The 18803-nt window shown below is 36.8% G+C and overlaps 1 protein-coding gene across 4 annotated transcripts; it reads left to right on the forward strand.

Moving 5' to 3' along the window:
• Positions 1 to 367: 367 nt before the first annotated feature.
• LOC148878703 (protein PHOSPHATE STARVATION RESPONSE 1-like) lies at positions 368 to 16313 on the forward strand. 4 transcript variants are annotated; one of them, XM_088958955.1, is made up of 9 exons: positions 368 to 856; positions 2763 to 2838; positions 2966 to 3589; positions 3733 to 3943; positions 4039 to 4115; positions 4213 to 4252; positions 7742 to 7799; positions 12609 to 12678; positions 15696 to 16313. In XM_088958955.1, the coding sequence occupies exons 3-9, from the start codon at positions 3011 to 3013 to the stop codon at positions 16083 to 16085; spliced, it is 1425 nt and encodes a 474-aa protein (XP_088815081.1). In that variant the 5' UTR covers positions 368 to 856; positions 2763 to 2838; positions 2966 to 3010; the 3' UTR covers positions 16086 to 16313. The 4 variants fall into 4 exon arrangements, with proteins under 4 accessions (XP_088815081.1, XP_088815073.1, XP_088815054.1 ...); XM_088958947.1 differs by having other exon boundaries at positions 372 to 856; positions 12606 to 12678; XM_088958928.1 differs by lacking the exons at positions 368 to 856; positions 2763 to 2838 and having other exon boundaries at positions 2909 to 3589; positions 12606 to 12678.
• Positions 16314 to 18803: the final 2490 nt, after the last annotated feature.

The raw sequence follows: 18803 nt of genomic DNA on the forward strand, positions 1-18803 counted from the left end.
TCTAAAATTTTATGCTTCGAAAAATTTTATACTTCGAAAAATAAGAGACAATATATTGTAAGAAAACTATTAAAGGTATTTTTGGAATAAAAAATCTAAGCCCATATCTTTTCACATTTCCTACTCATTTTAATATATACCATGTCCATTCCCAAACAAAAATATATGCAATTGATGAAAATCCAATTAAATAAAATGGCTGAAATCTTATAGGGGTGCTTAATAGATTAGGAGGGGCTGCAAAAAAGATTTTTGAGGGGCAATGCAGTCCAAATATCGCTAATAAATATTGGTGAAACAACAGGGGTATCTATGTAAATAACCCAATGATATTTTCTTCTCTTTTCTTACTTCCATTTTCTGCTCTATTCGATTTTTGGAAAAAAGGAAAGACGAAAGAGTAAAAGAAAGGAAGGGAAAACTGGAAAAGGGGCACTTTCTCACGATTCTTCTCATAGAAAAGGAAAGATATGATAGTATATGGCGATGAATGAACAAAGAAAAAGAGAGAATTTTGAAATTATCGTGAGAAGAAGTACCGGAAAACAACAAACAAGGGAATGTGACCCCACTGGCTTTTTAGCTTTGGAAGCAAACGGGGAAGATCAATAAAAAAAATATAGGCAATAGGCAAAGGCAGGCGTTGCGCACTCTTTATCGTTCACTTGTTTTATTAGTTTTGGAAGCTGAGATGGATTTCAGAACGCCCGGGCGAACTGTCGGAATATTTTTTCGTGTTCTTATTGCTTCGCTGCCTGTGCCCCTTAAGGCGCCCCCACTCCTCCCTGTTTCCATCCAACTTCGGCCTTCTTAGCCTCCAATTCTGTCTTTTTTATGCTCTACCTGAGAATTACAAGTACGTTTCGAATTTTTTTTATCTGGTTTGTTTTGACTCTGTGGAATCATTGGATATAGAGCTTTTTTTGTTTGATATGATTCGGCTTCTTCTTTAAGAATTCGATATACCGATTTTGATTTTGTTATGTTGGGTTCTTCATGTTTTTCAATCCTTATCAGTTCGAGTTCGAATTGGGTTCCTTTTCTTTTTGATGGAGTCTGCGACTATGTGCTCGTGTCTCTGTTATTCTACTTGTTTTTTTTTTCTTTGTATTTTTTGGTTCAAAAATTTATTTTTAATCGATGGGGGTAAAAGGGAAAGGATAGTGTTGTTTACGTTTCTTTATTATCTTTGGAAGCTCGAAAAAATGCGAAATTGTTAGATGGGTAATGTTCAGGATTGACTGATATTGCCCCGCTCCCCCTTGTGTTGTGGAATTATGTGTTTTATATGAATATGCATGCTGATTATATGCTGAGCTTTGTCGTTTTTATCTTTTTTGGTTCTAGTTTTATTGTTCTATGCGTGCTTGATAATTATTTATCAAGCTATGATCTTTATATTGGTGACTTTGAATTCTTAAATTCGGTTCTTCTACATTTCTGGAAGATGAAATGAGATCATTGATCTCAAGAAAGAATTTTTACTTATTTCAAGATAGAGGCAAAATAGTTGGTAGAATATTCGAGGTTTGGATGATTATAGGAAGGGGATGCAAATCCCAAATTTGTCCTCTATGACTAGGGATGTATGGTTACTGCTTAATCCATTTGTTCTTTTATACCCAAAACTCTTTTTGTCTGAGTATCTCCAATCTTTTGACCTTCTATTCAATATTATAAGGACATTTAAATGGTTTTCTAGAAGTCCAAATGATATTGAGAGTCCACTATGGTTAACTATTATCATTGTAACTTGTGAATTTTGAAAATGAGATGCATCACCTAGGTTAGGGGCCATTTGCTTGGTGTAGTGGTAAAAACATGCCAAAGGTTAAATCTGGATGCGGTCCACCCTTCCCAAGACCCTAGATAGCTGGGTAATGGCCTTTTACAGGCAACACGTAAGGTTAAGGCCTCCAAGTATACATACGTTTTGTAGGTCTTATTCCATTCCCAGTTTCCATAGCCTCCCCAATCATGGAACTCTGTTGGATTGGTAGTGGCAGAATTGCATTTTATACTAATTAACAGCCTTCCAAAGATTCTTTTAGCAGGGGAACATATGCCATTGCAGCCTTCCAAAGGTTCTATTTCATAAATCAAAGTTTTACTTGAGCCTTTTAGCAGGGGAACATATGCCATTGCTGCTAATTATATCTAAGATTCTTCATGAGTTGCAATTAGATTTAAGATCCTAGCATTTTTGATGTGCACACCAGTCACCAAGGAGACTGAGACGTGCCAGAATTGTCAGATAGATATACATTTTTAAAGCATTGTGGATGTCTATGGAATCAAGCATCAATGTATTGTCTTCTTGCTGACACCCTGACACCCTGCGCCTGGTACCCCCCCCCCCCCCCCCAAAGAAAAAGGAAAAAGAAAAAATAATAAAAAAAAATCCAGCTCTGCCAAACACTTGTTTGGGCTTGGCACTGGCAGTGCAAAACAAGGCCATTTCTGGTGGAATTATCATTTTGTATATAAAATATCTATAACTAGTTCATGATTCACGTATGAAGCTTCTTTTTTATGTTGCTCTAAATTCATTTATAAAGTTGAATGTTTCTTGCGTTGAGATTTGAGAATATCATTAACTCATGGGTGCTGTCAATGTTATCATTTGTATAGGGTTGTTTGTTATGCCATTCAAACTTGAGAGTATATTTCAGTTTATTCAATATCTTCTCCAAGGCAAATATCTTACATTCTAGGGTGATTCTTGCTTATTGATGTTCTGCATTCATGCATTCTTTTAACAGATGCCAAAACTGATGAGAGCTCTGTAGTACTACATTTTGGATTCTGCCATGAAGCCGCTAATAGGGGTTTAATTTGGTGAGTATTATTAAAACAGAGTTGTTGAGCCATAGCAAACCAATATTAGGTGGATGAATCTCAGATATTGTGTGCATTTCTTGATATGCGGAAAATAATGGAGGAATACACTACTTTATCCTTTCAGAGATTGGGTGCAAGGCAGCTCAGTAACTTGGTAGCATCTGGTGCCATGTCTTCATCTTTACCAGTTCTTCCCATCCCTCTGGAAGAGAAGTATCCCAAATTACCAGATTCCCAACAAGTTTCATTGGAAAGGGAAATAATGGCAAATTCTGTGCCTCCACATGCAACTCAATTGGCCTCCAACAGTGGGGTGGTTGGGCACATGTTTTCATCAGCTTCAGGGTTCACAACAGATCTCCATTTCTCTTCAGCACCCCATGAAAGGCATTTTACAAATGCTCCATTCATTTCTCAGTCATTGAGTGATGGGATATCTTTGCCACTAACACGTTCTTCTCATTCAGGAGTATTTCAATCTAGGCCAATGAGTCATTACCCTAGAGAGAACAACAATATTGCCTGGTCTGCAGATCAGTTGCAGAGTTTCCTTGATTTTCCTGAAAATGTTCCTACCCAGAACAATCAAGTAGAGGGTAGTAACAGTGGTATCATGCTGTCTGATGATAATACAAAACGAAGTGATTGGCAGGAATGGGCAGACCAATTAATCAGGGATGATGACCCTTCGACCCCAAATTGGAATGAGCTTCTTGCTGACACCAATGTTGCAGATACTGAACTAGAGGTTAGTTTTTTAATTATTTATCCAAAGGTATTGCAATATGTAGGGTAAAGGTTATAAATCTTCTTTTTCTATAAATTTTTAAAAAGAAAAGGGGTACTTGTGGAACTCATGTCTATCCTTTATTTTCTTCTGATTTTATTTAGACAGCATATCAGGCACCGAAACCCCCTCAAAATTTCTTGGTGCAGCAGCCTCAAGTTCATCAGCAGATTCCTGTTCTTTCTGGAGATCTTTCGTCTGTGGCTAGCCCTTCTTCATCAGTCACTGGTGTTCCAAACAAGCCACGTATGCGTTGGACCCCAGAGCTCCATGAGTGCTTTGTAGAAGCTGTCAACCAACTGGGTGGCAGTGAAAGTGCGTAATATACTGGATCATATTTATTTTTGGATTTAATTGGAGCAAGAGGACTAATGGGGCTTCTTCTTTTATTGTGATTTTTTGACTTGCAGGAGCTACACCGAAGGGTGTACTGAAACTTATGAAAGTTGAAGGCTTGACCATCTACCATGTAAAAAGCCACCTGCAGGTCTATTGCCTTCCCCAAGATGAAGATTGATTTTCTTTTGGAGTTGACTATCTATTCTCTTTGTATTAACTGGAGCTTCCTGTTTCTTGAATTGCAGAAATATAGAACAGCTAGGTATAGACCAGATTCATCAGAAGGTAAATAACAGTTGACTTGTACTCTTTTATCCATTTTTGATTGGACTGGATGTTTCACCATATTGTTATAACTATATTATTTTTTTGATAATAAGGAATATTGTATTACTCAAAAGGAGGGAGAGATTCCCTCAAACTAATTACTAAGGGAAGCATCCAAGCCACATAAGCCAGAACAACTATTACAAACAGTGTTTTGAAAGGCATGGGAGGCGTATGCTTGGAGGCGCACCTCCAGGTGAGGCACCCCCAAAACACCCTGAGGCATTGATGCCTCTGCTGTGTATGCCTCATACTCCTTTTGCATGAAGTGCTAGAGGTTTATGCCTCATGTCCCTCATGCACTCCTCATACTAAAAGACAGAAAGAATCAGAAAGAAATAAAAAAAAGAAAAGAAAGGATGGGGAAGGAAAAGAAAGTGAAAGGAAAGAAAAAAAGGGAAAGGGAAAAGAAAGAAAGAAAGAAAGAGAAGAAAAAAAGAGATAAGAAAGAAAGGAAAAGGGAAGGAGGCTTATGCCTATCAGCTAGTATTATACATTTTCATTCTTCTTAATATAAAAGATATTTATTGAAAAAAAAAAAAGAGAAAGATGAGACCCCTCCTTCTTCTTCCTCCTCATCCCCCTCCTCTTAAGGAGGCTTTTGCCCCCTTGTGTTTGGGAGGATTATGCTTCTTACGTTTTGAATTACACCTCATGCCTCCTAGTAATGGGATGTCTTGCGTCATGCCTCTGCATTTTAAAACATTGATTACAAAAAGTATACTGACTGTATAAAATGCATCCACTATTCATTTTTTTTGATCAGTGAATTGTAAGATTTATTAATTCATAGCCAATGATGGTACATTTTAGGGAGAGGCACGAGATGCTATCTCTCCTTTAAGGAGGGGAGATGGAGGAAACCATCAACCCTTTAGTTACTAAACATAACAATGGACAAAGAAAATTACAGAGAAGCCCAATACAAGGAGAGATAATCAGCCAAGGCATTAGCCTATCTACCCAACCACTGAAATCTAACTGTCATGTCCCTCAATAGCCATTTGACCTTTTTTAAGATATCCTTAAACTCCCAAGTGACAGTACCCGGGTCAGCCAAGCATCCTGCTACCACCTTGGAATCTCCTTCAATTATTAAGTTCTGCACTCCAAGTTGATAAGCAATCTGTATCCCTTGTGCTGCAGCTAGGAGTTCAGCTCTCACAGAGTCTTTTATTCCCATCGGTCCCAAAAAAAGGGCAATGATGTTGCTGTTCTCATTTCTCAGTACACCACCAATCCCAGACGGTCCTGGGTTACCCTGACTACTTCCGTCAAAGTTCAGCTTAACAAAACCCTCCATCGGTGGAGTCCAAGTTACTTGAACTCTAGGCTTCCTAGAGGAGGTGAGGGAAACTGTAGACCAATTCCACATTAAATCATCAAAGGAGTAAAAAGAGCTTTAAAGATTTCAGCCACAAAATAGTCCTTGTAAGAATATACTCCTTGACCTCAAGAATGCTTCTTTCCTTCTCTTGAAAATTTATAGAACTTCTCTCTTCCCAAATAGTCCAAAGGAGAGCTGCTCTTATATACTTCAACATAATTCTCCCTCTTCTTGTGGTCCATACAAAGGTAGATGGGGGAAACAACAAATTTACCTCAATTGGCAAGTTCCACCTGCACTCAAACAAATAAAAAACCCAGTTCCAAATGGCTGCAGCAAAAGGACAAGAAATCAATAAGTGGTAACAGTCCTCAAACTGCGCTTTGCACAAAATACACCGGTTAGGGGATAAACACAAGAAGGGTCTTTTCTTCTGCATGTTATTCATCGTATTGATTTTATGTAGAAAACTTCCCAGCAAAACACAACTATTTTTGGGGGATTAGGCCTAGACCAAACTTCCTTAATTGGGAAAGCCCAAGGAGAGGAACTAGAGCAAAGGGAATTAAAGAAAGATGCACAAGTAAACGGCCCTTTTGGAGTCAAAGTCCAAATCCTCCTATCAGAATGGAGTGGGTCCAAACAAACAAAATCAAGTTACAACAAAAGCTTAGAAGCTGATAAGGATTCCTCATCCTTCAACTCTCTACGGAAGTCAAGGTCCCAATTTGTAGACAAAGGGGTATACGGGGACAAAATAAAGGAAGACACATGTTCTTTTTTATAAAGGGAAATGAAGAAGAGAGGGGAACAAATCCTTAAGAGGCAAATTTCCCACCCAAGTGTCTTCCCAGAAAAGAACTTGAGTCCCAGAGCAAGCATCATACCTTTCAAAGTGGAGGAACTGGGGGAGGATGCCATAAATAGCCTTCCAAGGTGTTGCAAGAGTTGCCCGCCTTGATACCCCTTCATCCCAACCATTTCCGGAACAGCCATGGGTACTCGCCACCACTGCATGCCATAACCTCTCCCTCTCTAAAGGCCATCTCCACAACCACTTACCTAGAAGTGCTACATTCTTAATGCATCCACTATTAATTCATTTACAGAATAATAAAAAAAAGAATCCTCTCCCATTGATTTGTGAATTGCTTCTTTTTCATGCATGTGAACTCCTGCATAACATTAGCACACTCAATCATGCACCTCTCAATCTTCCCAATCAGGCTTTCAATCTTTGATTGGATCTGTATGCACATGATTGGTTAGGAGTCCTCCATAGGCTACATTGTTTAAACTGTAGGTACAACCTACAAAATGGTAAATTATGCATAACATCAAATTCAAGGTTAACATATCAAAGCATAACAACAGCCAGGCTGGTCACCAAGGTACACCCTTCGAAATGATCATTACCTGTGACATTAGGGCATGCCAGATATGCTTTTTGTAGCATTGTACATGTCAGTCCTACATACTAAATTCTTTAAAACACTGCTTTTTATTGGTAATTTTCTCCCCACCAATATTAGTTATTCAAAGTTATTTTGAACTCATGGGAAGATCTTTTGGGCCAAATTGTTGCACATGGGTAAGGAAAGGAATATGGGGAATCCTTTTGGGCTCCAATCCATTTGCCATGTGGAAGATTCTTGGGTTAATTAGGGAATCTCACTAGGTGACCTAAGTGGCAAACTTGTCCTATATATATATATGTTTGAGCAATGTTTGTTAATATACTATATCTAGAAATAAAAAAGTCTCAAAGCTGCCTGCACATGGACCCGGTTTTGATTGGTATTTTGTAATATCATTGGTGATTGGTGAAAAAAATATCATTTATGATCCGTTTCTTAATGGAAGAATCATAGGACTGTTGTTCACTGGTAATGGATGTGCTGTTGAACTTGGAGGATTATTGGTTGTTTTTTATTTATTTTTCATTTTTGATGAATCATTTGTCTCTTGAATTTGATGTTTCTGCTGATATACCAGCCTTTTTCTTCTAAGTTCGGTGATGAATTGACATGTTTATTTGTTCATAAGCGTTTGTATATGAAAAGATTGACATTTACAGAAATATTTCTGAAGTCTTTGTTATCCTTCTCTTCTTCATGCAGGATCTTCGGAAAAAAAGATGTCTGCTGTTGAAGAGATGACCTCGTTAGACCTGAAAACGTAAGTTAGAATTTCCCATAATTTTTTCTTAAACTGTTAATTATATTCAGTAATGAAATTTATGATCATGTACAAAAGCATGTGCCATGCACCCCATGTACAGTAGCCTCGGCTAGCCTTCTTACATATTTTAATACATAAAGAATTCCTTCACTCTTGGGGTATAAACCTCAATCCATTTCTTGTCAGCTTATGTACATGAATGCAAGGTTCAAAGTATTGGAAAAACGATTTTAAGAGATGTATCGGGATATGCTTTGGATATGCATAGATCCGGACGAAAAACCAAGATATGCATGGATACACTATGAAACTCAAATAAATCCTAAAAAACTATATTAATAACAATACGAGGTTTATATGACCATGCATAAGTTATTTAAACATAAAAAACCTACTTTAATGGTTTGTATGAAGTGTGAGACATCAGGACACAATTGGTAATTGATGAAAAATGATAGAAAAACTAAAATGTGTACATATGCACCTTGATTTTCAGAAAATCAATGTAATTTTTCTTAATATTTGTTAATATGTAAATTTTAATAATCACTTTTAGCATTTATTTACAAACATCTAGGGGTGATCACATTGGCCCAATCCATATATTTAAATACATGTATTATATATAATATTTATATATTATAACATGACACTTATAATATATATTATATAAATATTTTATATTATATGATGTATCAAAAAAATTATATGCATATTTTATGCCATTTAATATAAAATATTATATATGTAATATTTTATATATAAAAGACTTAGAACTGATCTGACCCATAATTACCCTACAAACATCCACTAAAAATAAAAAGTTTGTTTAAGGATCAAAATGCTTAAAATTTAGACAACAAAATAGATTTCGGCAGAGTGGTGGACTCGTAGTCATTACAAACTAGTGACCTGGGTTCAAACCTTCTTATAGCCTACTTAAACTTTTACACCCAAAATTATGTACAATAGGCGTTAAAATGGCATGCCAAATTTGAAATTCAAATTCAAATTCAAAACTTGCCTTAGAGAGAGAGAGAGAGAGAGAGAGAGAGAGAGAGAGAGAGAGGATTAGTGATAAAAGAAACATTAATGAGAGAGGGAGTGATTAAAGTAATTAATGAGAGGGGGACTAATTAATTAGAAAGATTAGCAATAAAAGAAAGGGGAGTTAGTAATTAGTAATGTATCAATTGATACATTAGAGTATTGGCTTGTATTTGGTCTGTATCGGCCTGATATAGATAAAAGAAATGGAACACCTGTTTTCTATATGCTCCGTGTACAAAGGTCTTTATTTGAACGATACATACTGGCTGATGCGTTGCAAAATTTTGAACCTTGCATGAATGTGATATGTTGAATTCCAGAGTTTAACACTAGTTCTCCATATAGCATGTTAAACTGACAAGGTGAGTAGGTTCTGCTTGTTACTTCACATGATCCTTGATCACATAGTGCTTTGGTTTGGGAGAAAAAGGAGCGGTTACCTGTTCAGGCTAGTCATCGTCATACTTCATGCAGTAAATCTGTATGTTTTTATTTGAAAAAATGTAAGCTAATTGTATTTATTTATGTAATTCTGGCCATAAAAGTTTCTCTTTGTAGTGCGTGACTGTACGGGATAAACATAAACAAGAAGATGGGTTTCTAAATTACTTTCTTTATTAGTAAGGTTTAGTTGTATTAAGTACCAAGATAAGGGGCTGAAAACACCCTATACAAAATAATGGTGTCTGTACTTTGCCACATACAGCATATACAACCATATGCCCAGGGGAGATAGAAATGATATTGTTCTAATCATTTCAAAAAATGATCAAAGACCAAGACCAATCCCCATAAATCTTATAGAATAGAAGCCCAAAAGTATATCAGGTGTCCTACTTTGTTCATCACAGCATTGATCAATCATCTCTCCTGGTTGAAGATTCTTTTGTTTTTTCTCTGCTGATATGAACCGGCACAGTGTTAAAGGAATGGGGTTCCACAGGACATTGCCATTCTTGAACCCCATAACAGCCCAACCTCAATTAATGGTGATAATGAGTCTAGTATGGCCCATTGCATCCCAAACAACCTTATGACAAGCTGCTATATAGTGTTCTCTGGTATTCACTTTACCTTTCCTGCCAAAATGGTTCCCCCACCCCCCTCCCCCCCCACCCCACCACCACACACACACAAAAAAAAAAAAAAAAAAAGAAGAGAAAAAAGAAGAGAAGAATGTAACATTAAATAAGTGTAAGACTGCTTTGTATGGGAACTGGGAGTGGCACACTGCATATGGAAAAGCAAGTACCTTGAGTTTTGATGTTCTTTGAAGGACAAGACTTGGCTAAACTCACCATATGAATCCCTTAATGATTTATGGAGGCCTCCCCCAACCCCCAAAAAAAAACAGTGAAAAAAAGTTCAATAAAGTTGTTAGAAGATTGAATTCAATTTCTAGGCTTAAAGGGTATATGTTTTTCTTTTTGGAGTGGGGAAGCCCACATTGTGATGCAGGAATTTGGGAGGAAAGAAACAAAAGGAGCTTTCAGAACATATCTATAGCAAAAATAATCCTTAGAAAGAAGATGTTTGGTTCTTGCAACCAGTGTTTTTAATATTGCCCCAGAAAGAGAACCGCTTTTCCATCTGGGTGGCAGGTCAGTGGTTCAACCATCCAGGTCAAATGGGTCAATACATGATGTCATAAATTAAATAATAAAAATATAGAAAAATGTAGAAAATTGTAGAAAATTGTCAAAAAAGGAATTCCTCTATTTTTATATGTTCATCATATTAAATAAAATAAGTGTGATACATGAGAATTATTGTTATTAAGGATGGAAATGGCTACAAAGACAAAAAATAGAAAAATGAATAAATGTTTAACCTGTGACCCACTGACCAGGGTCAAATGGTTCAGCGGTTCAACTGGCTGGGTCACTGGATCGTTGACAAAGTCAATGGGTTTTTTTTGCAGGTGAACAATTCGGAGTGAAATGGACCAGAAATATGGCTGGGTGAGGGGTAGACTGGTCCAACTGCGGTTTGAAAACACTACTTGCAACCTTATGTGCATCCATCCTCAAAGAAATCTGTGGAATCAGCATTGGGGAGCTTTTCAGAAATCTACTGCTGATTCTACAATCTTTCCCCCATTTATCTTAACACAGTTTGAAGTATTTGTTTCATTAATCATCATTTTTCAATGAACAAATAGGGAAGTTTTGGAAACTTATGTAATTAGAAATCTGGAAAATTTGAGGAAATTGGGAAAAGATTAGAAAACATAGAAATTATTTATTTTTGATCAGCAACAAGAAACAGAGAGTTTGTTTATGAAACTTCAGTAAATGTTAAAAGAAGTATAATTAGACATTAAAGGCCTAAAAGGGTAAAAATCCACTATATACAACAAATTGCATACTGATAGAACTTTGAAAATGCTAAATAGAGATCAATGGAACATCTAATTTGTTATCATGAATGGTAGGTATCCTTATAAACCAAATCTAACTCTATCATGATTCATTTCCTTTGAGGTATTTTATAATACTGTGTAGTCATAGTATTACATAGTGATATTAATTATTGCTATGATTATTCTAAATAGTCACAGTATTTTATATTAATTGTTTAATTAATATTTTAAAAACTCAGAGTTGTTGATTCAAGTGTTTACAATCAACAAAACACTACATACCTCTTCTTAGTTTTATTCAGAATATGTGGTTTGAGTATTTTATACTTCACAACTATTTCCAATTAGTTGTGGCAAAACAGGTGAAATTTCTTTGATGTTTCATCTGAACATGGAATATTTGCACCTAACAGATAGAAGATTTTGCCTATAATCTGTTTGTATATTTGAAACACTGAGAAGATAATTGGATTTTATTTTTTGGTTATAGGAGATTTTTCCCCTCTGGGGAGATTGGGAAATTTTGGGTAAATTTGCTATATTTCGAGGATATTGCAAATCATGCTTGTTAATAATAAGAGGAGAAAAGTGCTTCAGTTGATACATCATTCTTTTTGGTCCTATGGGCTGAGGAGAAAAGGCCTGTATTTAGAAACCCGTCATTATTCTTGTTAAGGTGATTCTGCCTTTATGTCATCAAATAGGCTGAAGGGTCTTGGGAAGTTCTTGGAAATTGTCCATGTTGAATGAGATATGTCTACATTTGAGATCTTGGAATCATATTTCTAGATGGATTTGTACAGATCAATATTGAATTCAAAAGTAAAGTGAGTCTTCATTATCATAGAGCTTTTTGTATAGCTGCAATGCTTCTACAACTTAGGTTGGGCTTGCTTCTTTTTGTTTTAATGTCCCGTGCCATAATTTCTTTAGCTGTTTTTTCCCTCCTTTTATTAATGGAAATTCAATTTTGTTTCCACTCAACACACGCACACACATGTCATGTTGCATCAAATGAGTTCTATAGAGGGTTTCATCAATCATTCTGTGGACATTTGCAAGTGAGCTTTTGCATCAGATATTGACTTTTTTTTTGGTTTAGATTGCCAATGCAGAAGGAGTTGGTTAAAATTGTAACAGTTCGAAGCCTATGGGTTCAATTCAGTTCTCTTACTTAAAATGAGTTCTGCATTAAATACTGGGTGAATTACTATTGTTTTTTCTTTGTCTTAGATTCCATTTCATTGACTTGTAGCTTTAACTTTTAACGTCTAATATCTGTATTCTGGTTTTATCAAATGGTTTGCATCTGATTTCATTTTATCCCAATTAATTGTGAACTAGCACATTGAATTCACTTTGGAGTTTTTGACACCATCTCTTTCCAATAGCAGGGGCATTGAAATCACTGAAGCATTGCGACTGCAAATGGAAGTTCAGAAGCGCTTACATGAACAACTTGAGGTATGGACTTGTGACTGAGAGAAGTGTGCCTTCTTTTAATTCACAGGTGGATACATAATGGAGAAGCACTTTTAGTTAGGGATCTCATTTTTTCTGTTAGAGTTGGGCTGAGAACTGTATATTTGGCTCTTGGGCAGGCCCAAGAATATAGGTTGGATCACAACCAGAACTAACAAAGAGGTTTTTCATTTAAAAAGTTCTGATGGTATGTAGTGCACTAGTTTGAACCAAAACCTCAATAAACAATACACCACCAAGGTCTTAACCACTAAGTGCATTGAGAATTTTGTATTTAAATCTATAAGTAATAAGCAGTGTTTTAAAAGGTGTGGGAGGCGTATGCCTGGAGGCGCGCCTCCAGGCGAGGTGCTTCCAAAATGCCCTGAGGCATATGCCAGAGGCGCTGACACCTCTGAGGCGTACACCTCAGGTGCAAGAGGTGTACGCCACTTGTGCTTTTTTCATGAGGCGTGTTAGAGGCATACGCCTCATGCACATCTGATATAAAAAGACAAAAAAAAAAGTAAAAAGAAAAAAAAAAGGGAAGGGAAATAAAAAGAAAGAGAAGAAAAAAAGAGAAAAGGAAAGAAAAGGAAAGGAAAGGGAAGGGAAGAAAAGATAAGGGAAAGAAAGTGGTTTGCCCCCTGCCCCTTTGACAATACCTCCTTTCAACTAATGTTATGCATCTTTATTCTTCTTAATATAAAATATTTTTATTAAAAATAAAGAAAAAATGAGATCCCCCCTTCCTCTTCATCCTCCTCCGAGAACCCCCAATTTGGTAATGTTGTTCATTCATTCATCCTAATAAAATGTCTTCTTAAAAAGCAAATAAAACTATAAAATCATTATTTATTGTGTGAAAACTAAGAATTTAAGACCTAATGTGGGCTTGTTTGGGCTTGCCTCAAGGGGCGTGGCACAAAGCCGGCTCGTATAATCAGGAATGTAATATGTTTTACATTACATTAGCTACGTGAAATACTGCAATTGAGTGAAAAAAGAAATTAGAGGTTTTACATGCTTGAAAATGTTTTATATGTTTGATTTTATTTTTAAATTCTCATTTGAATATGCTTTACATCTTATGTTTATGTATTTTAATTTTAGATAATAGTTTTTTTAAAACATTGTTTTAAAATTTTAGTTTATATTTTTTATTAAATTATGTTTAATATTTTTTTTTGATTTTTTTGAATATTTTGACTTTTTTTTTTGATTTTTTAGCATTTTTTTTTTATTTTTGTGCCTTGCATCAAAAGGCGCATGCCTCGCCTTGCGCCTTAGGCGCAAATGGACCCCTGCGCCTTGCGCTTTTAAAACACTGCTTTAGTGTAAATGATCTGCCAAAGTGCCTTGACAACTATGTTATTTGCTATTTCTACTTAAATACATGTAAACATGTAAATACATATAAATTCACTGACCCCTGCGCCTTAGTCATGTTGTGTGCAGTCAATTGGTCCCACACCATGAAAAGTTAAGGGCATTTGAGAAGTTCTGTACTAGAAATTTGATACTTATAAATTCACTGACACAAAAGTCAAATCTGACACCTATCACCTCCAATGTTTTGAAAATCATAATGGTATCATAAATTGTAAAGAAAACCTCGAATTGAATTGTGAATCGTATCTTAAATCATAAGATTATTTCTATTTTTTACAAATATATCAAAAAGTTAAATATAGATATATTAAAAGGCTAAGTATATATAGGAAAGTGATTTTGCACTATTTTTAATCCATATCTACCATATATCTGGCTAAAAACAATAGAATTTACAACTTGAAAGTCAAATAAATCCACATGCAATGACCATTTAACCTACATATGATGCAAAATAAACTCAATGTCTAATCTTGAATAATGTAAATAAACCATTTTCTAGTAGGGGTTTAAAACAAATCTCCCTTGACAAAACTAAATATAAACAAACAGATGCCAAGTAAAAAACTAATTCTTAATTAATAATTAACTTTTGTTTGAATGCAGTGAATTGTAGGAATTGTAAGATTTATGAATCAAATCATGGATTCAAATAAAAATTGTAATTTTTTTTGCAGAAAATGATTCAAACATAAGATTCAAATTGAAACACTTGGGATTCACGATTCAAATTGTGAATCGTACCGTAAGTCATAAAATTTTAACAACATTGATCACCTCATATGCATTCTGTGTATGGAAAGCAGCAAGAGTGCTCATTACTTGTCCCTACATTGGGAAATGGTGATTATTCTTGTCATTATTTGACACTTAGTGGTAACTACCTTCTGATATTCACTGTTTATTTTGGTTTGGTTTTTTCTCCCCTCCCATCCTATGGTCCTTCTGTGGGGAACAGTAGAGTGCTTTTTTTTTTTTTAATGAAGGTACACCTAATGGATATTCTCATTGACCTTTTTTTACGTTTAATTCTTTTGATCAGTAATAATGATTAAGAGAGTTAATAGTATAATAGGAAAAATGCCCACAACCTATCAGCTTGACATATTAAATGTTGGCCTTGAGATTGATATACCCCTAATACAGCATGTTTCTTTGGTTCCTGAAACACATGATGCACCACCCAAAACCAGATCCCTTTTGGTTTCTCTCCAACCTCCATAGACTGACTCTTCATATGTAAGTTGTAGCCCATAGGAAGTCCAGTTGTAGCAGCATTGATCCACTTGGCTGGCTAGGGTACTCATTCTAAATCTCTGATGTCCTGCATGCTAGAGCATCAATATCTGTTCTGACAGTAGTTAGTGTTTTTAACCTCAACTTTTCCGCTAGAAGTTGCATTGGATGGCTACCCGACCTATGTTAGGCTCCATTTGGTATTGTCCTATCCTTAATCCTTGGCTGGACTTGATTTCAACTTTCTCTTCTCTTTTTTGCTTATTTCTCAGACTTAGTGTTCCTGTACCCTTATTTGTACTGCTACATATTTGCTTGATCTATTCATGGATTTTGTAGGGTGGAAAGACTAAATCTTGGTATGTTCTGGTCTTTTTGCTTCCATCCTCCAGATTCAGAGAAACTTACAATTGCGAATAGAAGAACAAGGGAGATATCTCCAGATGATGTTTGAGAAGCAATGCAAAAGTCATAATGACAGGCTCAAGACCTTGTCTTCCAATTTAGAAGAATCCTCTGCTCCATTATCGGATGTGATGCAGCACTCTGCCAAAAATGAAGTGGAACCCACGAAAAGCTGTGCTGAAACAGGAAATGACATTATGGATGCCAGTGCAATACCAGAAGAAAGCTCCAGGAAGATGAGCAGGAAGCAGAAGGAACCTGAATCCCACAGTGAGGATCTCAATCTAGAAGGTGTCAGTTGCTCCGATTCACCACCCATAAAGCGTGTAAAAGCAGATGATAGATCTGTAGCATCTGCTAAATTAGCATCCGATTGACATGTCTTTACTGCTGACATTCCAGCTCCATAAGTACATGCTAAGCATGGGCAATGAGGATTCCTTTATGATAGGAAAAACCTTTCTGCAGATTTTTTTTTTTTTTTATATGATAGGAAAAACTTTTCTGCTTCGTAGGAGTTTTGGAACATTAGACCTCTCTCTGTCTAATTCTGGGTAAATATTCCTGATACTCAATAAAGAAAAAGTCATTTAAGTTTTGATTAATATGTTTAACTTCCTTATTTGTGCCCCTTCACCAGGAGGGTGAAGGTAGATTGAAACTGGAAATGGGAGACAGCTTCACCGTGTATGCCCAAGATAGGTATTTATTGTAAGGAATTTCTATCGACTTTATTGCTAAAAAGCTTTTGGTCAAATGTAGTAGAGTAACAATATTCTTGCTCAATCCAATGATGCCTAATGCTATTAAGTTGCTTCATTTCTGTACTACAATCTACATTCTTTCTTATTGAAATATATGTTTTATGGACTATGAATTTCATCTGCATATTCAGATGCTGTTCTTATCAGGATGTCTAGGGTGTAAATCCATGTTTTTTGTGTTCAAGGATAGAACTAGAAGTTGCAGTTTGTCTATCCACAGGAATTCCCAGAGTTTATTTATTTATTTATTTATTTTTGTGTTGGGCCAAGCTCTATTTGCTTCAGCCAGAAAAGCACCACAGGTGGGAGAGATTCGGATCCAGAATTCTGAAAAAAGATGAAAAAGAGAAATGACGACAAGGGTTATGAGTTCTATACAGTAGAAGGAACAACAACCGCATTTGATAGGAAATACTACGACAGAGGTCACGTTCTCACATTTGATGCAGCAAGCCCCCTTGGGTTACAAAATTCCAAGAGAAGCCAGAAGGCCGGAACAACAAATCGAACCTCAAAAAGATAAAAACATTTTACGTTAGAGTTGAAATAGAATCTAGGAAATTCATCACTAAGAAGGTATCACCCCATTGCAAGTCATCCCAAAATCTAATTTATTAGATTTAGCATTTTTTAATTGACAATTGGTTAAGAAAACATGGGAAATTTAGAGCTCAGTCCACTTCATGATCGCTCGATTTAGAAGTTCTACGCTTGGTTAAAACCTAATTTGAATAGAAGACCCTGTAATGCTGCAACGTCGATAGGCTGACAGCCGTGGATAGTGGTGACGAACAATCCAATCGACATGCATGAGTGAACTGAATTTCGAGGTACCCAATTGGTTCTATCACGTTGGGTCCAATGTGATTCGATCCTGCAGACCGCAGATGAGCAAATGATTAACAGCAATCTATTTTTAACCCCTGATTAATCCACTGATCTTTATCTATCTATCTATCTATCTATCTATCTATCTATCTATATATATATATATATATATATATATAGCTTTTAGAGTTGTTAGCAACTTGGCAGGTCTCTAAATAAATCGAATATCAAATAAAATCCTGGTATAGGTCCCCTTGAGTTTTCACCATAAGATTTGGGGGAATCGGGGTTCTCTGACTTCACCACAGCTGAAGTCGACTATTGATCATGGCACATATGATTCAGAACCTATGAGATCATGTAACATTGAGAAGAAAACTTGATAACTGGGATGGCTTCCTCGAGCGGGGAATACTTATTTATAGTTGGGTGTCCGTGTCCCAGATGGATAGAGATTCTAGGGTTATCGAGATGAGGGGTCCGTTGAGGTATTTGGGAAGTTTCCTCTTCCCCTGTAGAGTTTGCTTTTTTGTTCGTGCAGGATACTCCTTAGTCGTGCGTGGTGTCGACATGGCTTGAGAGAGGGGACAGCCGTAGAGATTGCCACATGGCATCCTTGGCCAACTCAACCATCACCCGAAGACCACTCCCCCAATTCCAAAGTCAAGAAGTGTAGTGTTCGGTTGCGACTAGGTGTGGAAGAGTTTTGCGTTTCTTGGCTAAGGAACTTTAATTTCTTTGAGTTGACTGACCCAGAGTAAGGCCGGTTTGCTAGGTAGACTGACCATTTCAACACTCATGCCATTTCGATACGGGTCAGCATATGTGTCATTTCATCTTCCCGAGGTCACGTGCATGTAAAGGGCAGCATCGAATCGATGCCATTGATTTGGACCGTTGGTCTCCCTTATAAAAGGGGAGGTGGCAAGCCATTTTACTTTGTCATTTTGAGTGAGCGATCTTAGGAGCTCGGAGTGAAATAGTCCTCGACTGGTGCTTTAGGTGTTCTATGGTGTAATCTCTTTGGTAAGATGTATTCATCTTCCTCGTCTTCTTGTTCCTCTTCTTCGTCTAGCTCTTATACATTGAGTAGTGAGTTCGAGCCAGGGTCTCATCTCGAGGCTATTGTGCTTCTGGTCTGTGAGACTGATGCCCACAGGGTTGAGGTCGATGGGCCTGAGGGTGAGGGTGCCACGATGGAGGAGGTTGTGGTCATTCGGGAGGTCGAGGTCAGGGAAATCGACGAGGCTGAAGTAGACGTTGTGTTAGAAGAGGGGCTCAGCGCCCCTGGGCGGTTCGGCAATCACTTTGCGTCTTTGCCTTGCAGATTGGCTCTCGGGGACTTGGCTTGAATTAGGGCCCTCTACTGTATTCTTGAGGAGTACGAGATGAGGTGCCCAGGTATCGGTGAGAGGGCTACCTCAGCTCGGCCAGGGGAGCTTTGTATCTATGTGCACAACTTGATAGCAGAGCTGAGGTTTCCTTTGAATGAGGGTATTGCAG

This window comes from Nelumbo lutea, chromosome 1 (assembly GCF_056320005.1).
Source record: "Nelumbo lutea isolate HS-2025 chromosome 1, American lotus-T2T, whole genome shotgun sequence".
NCBI classification, from domain to species: Eukaryota; Viridiplantae; Streptophyta; class Magnoliopsida; order Proteales; family Nelumbonaceae; genus Nelumbo; species Nelumbo lutea.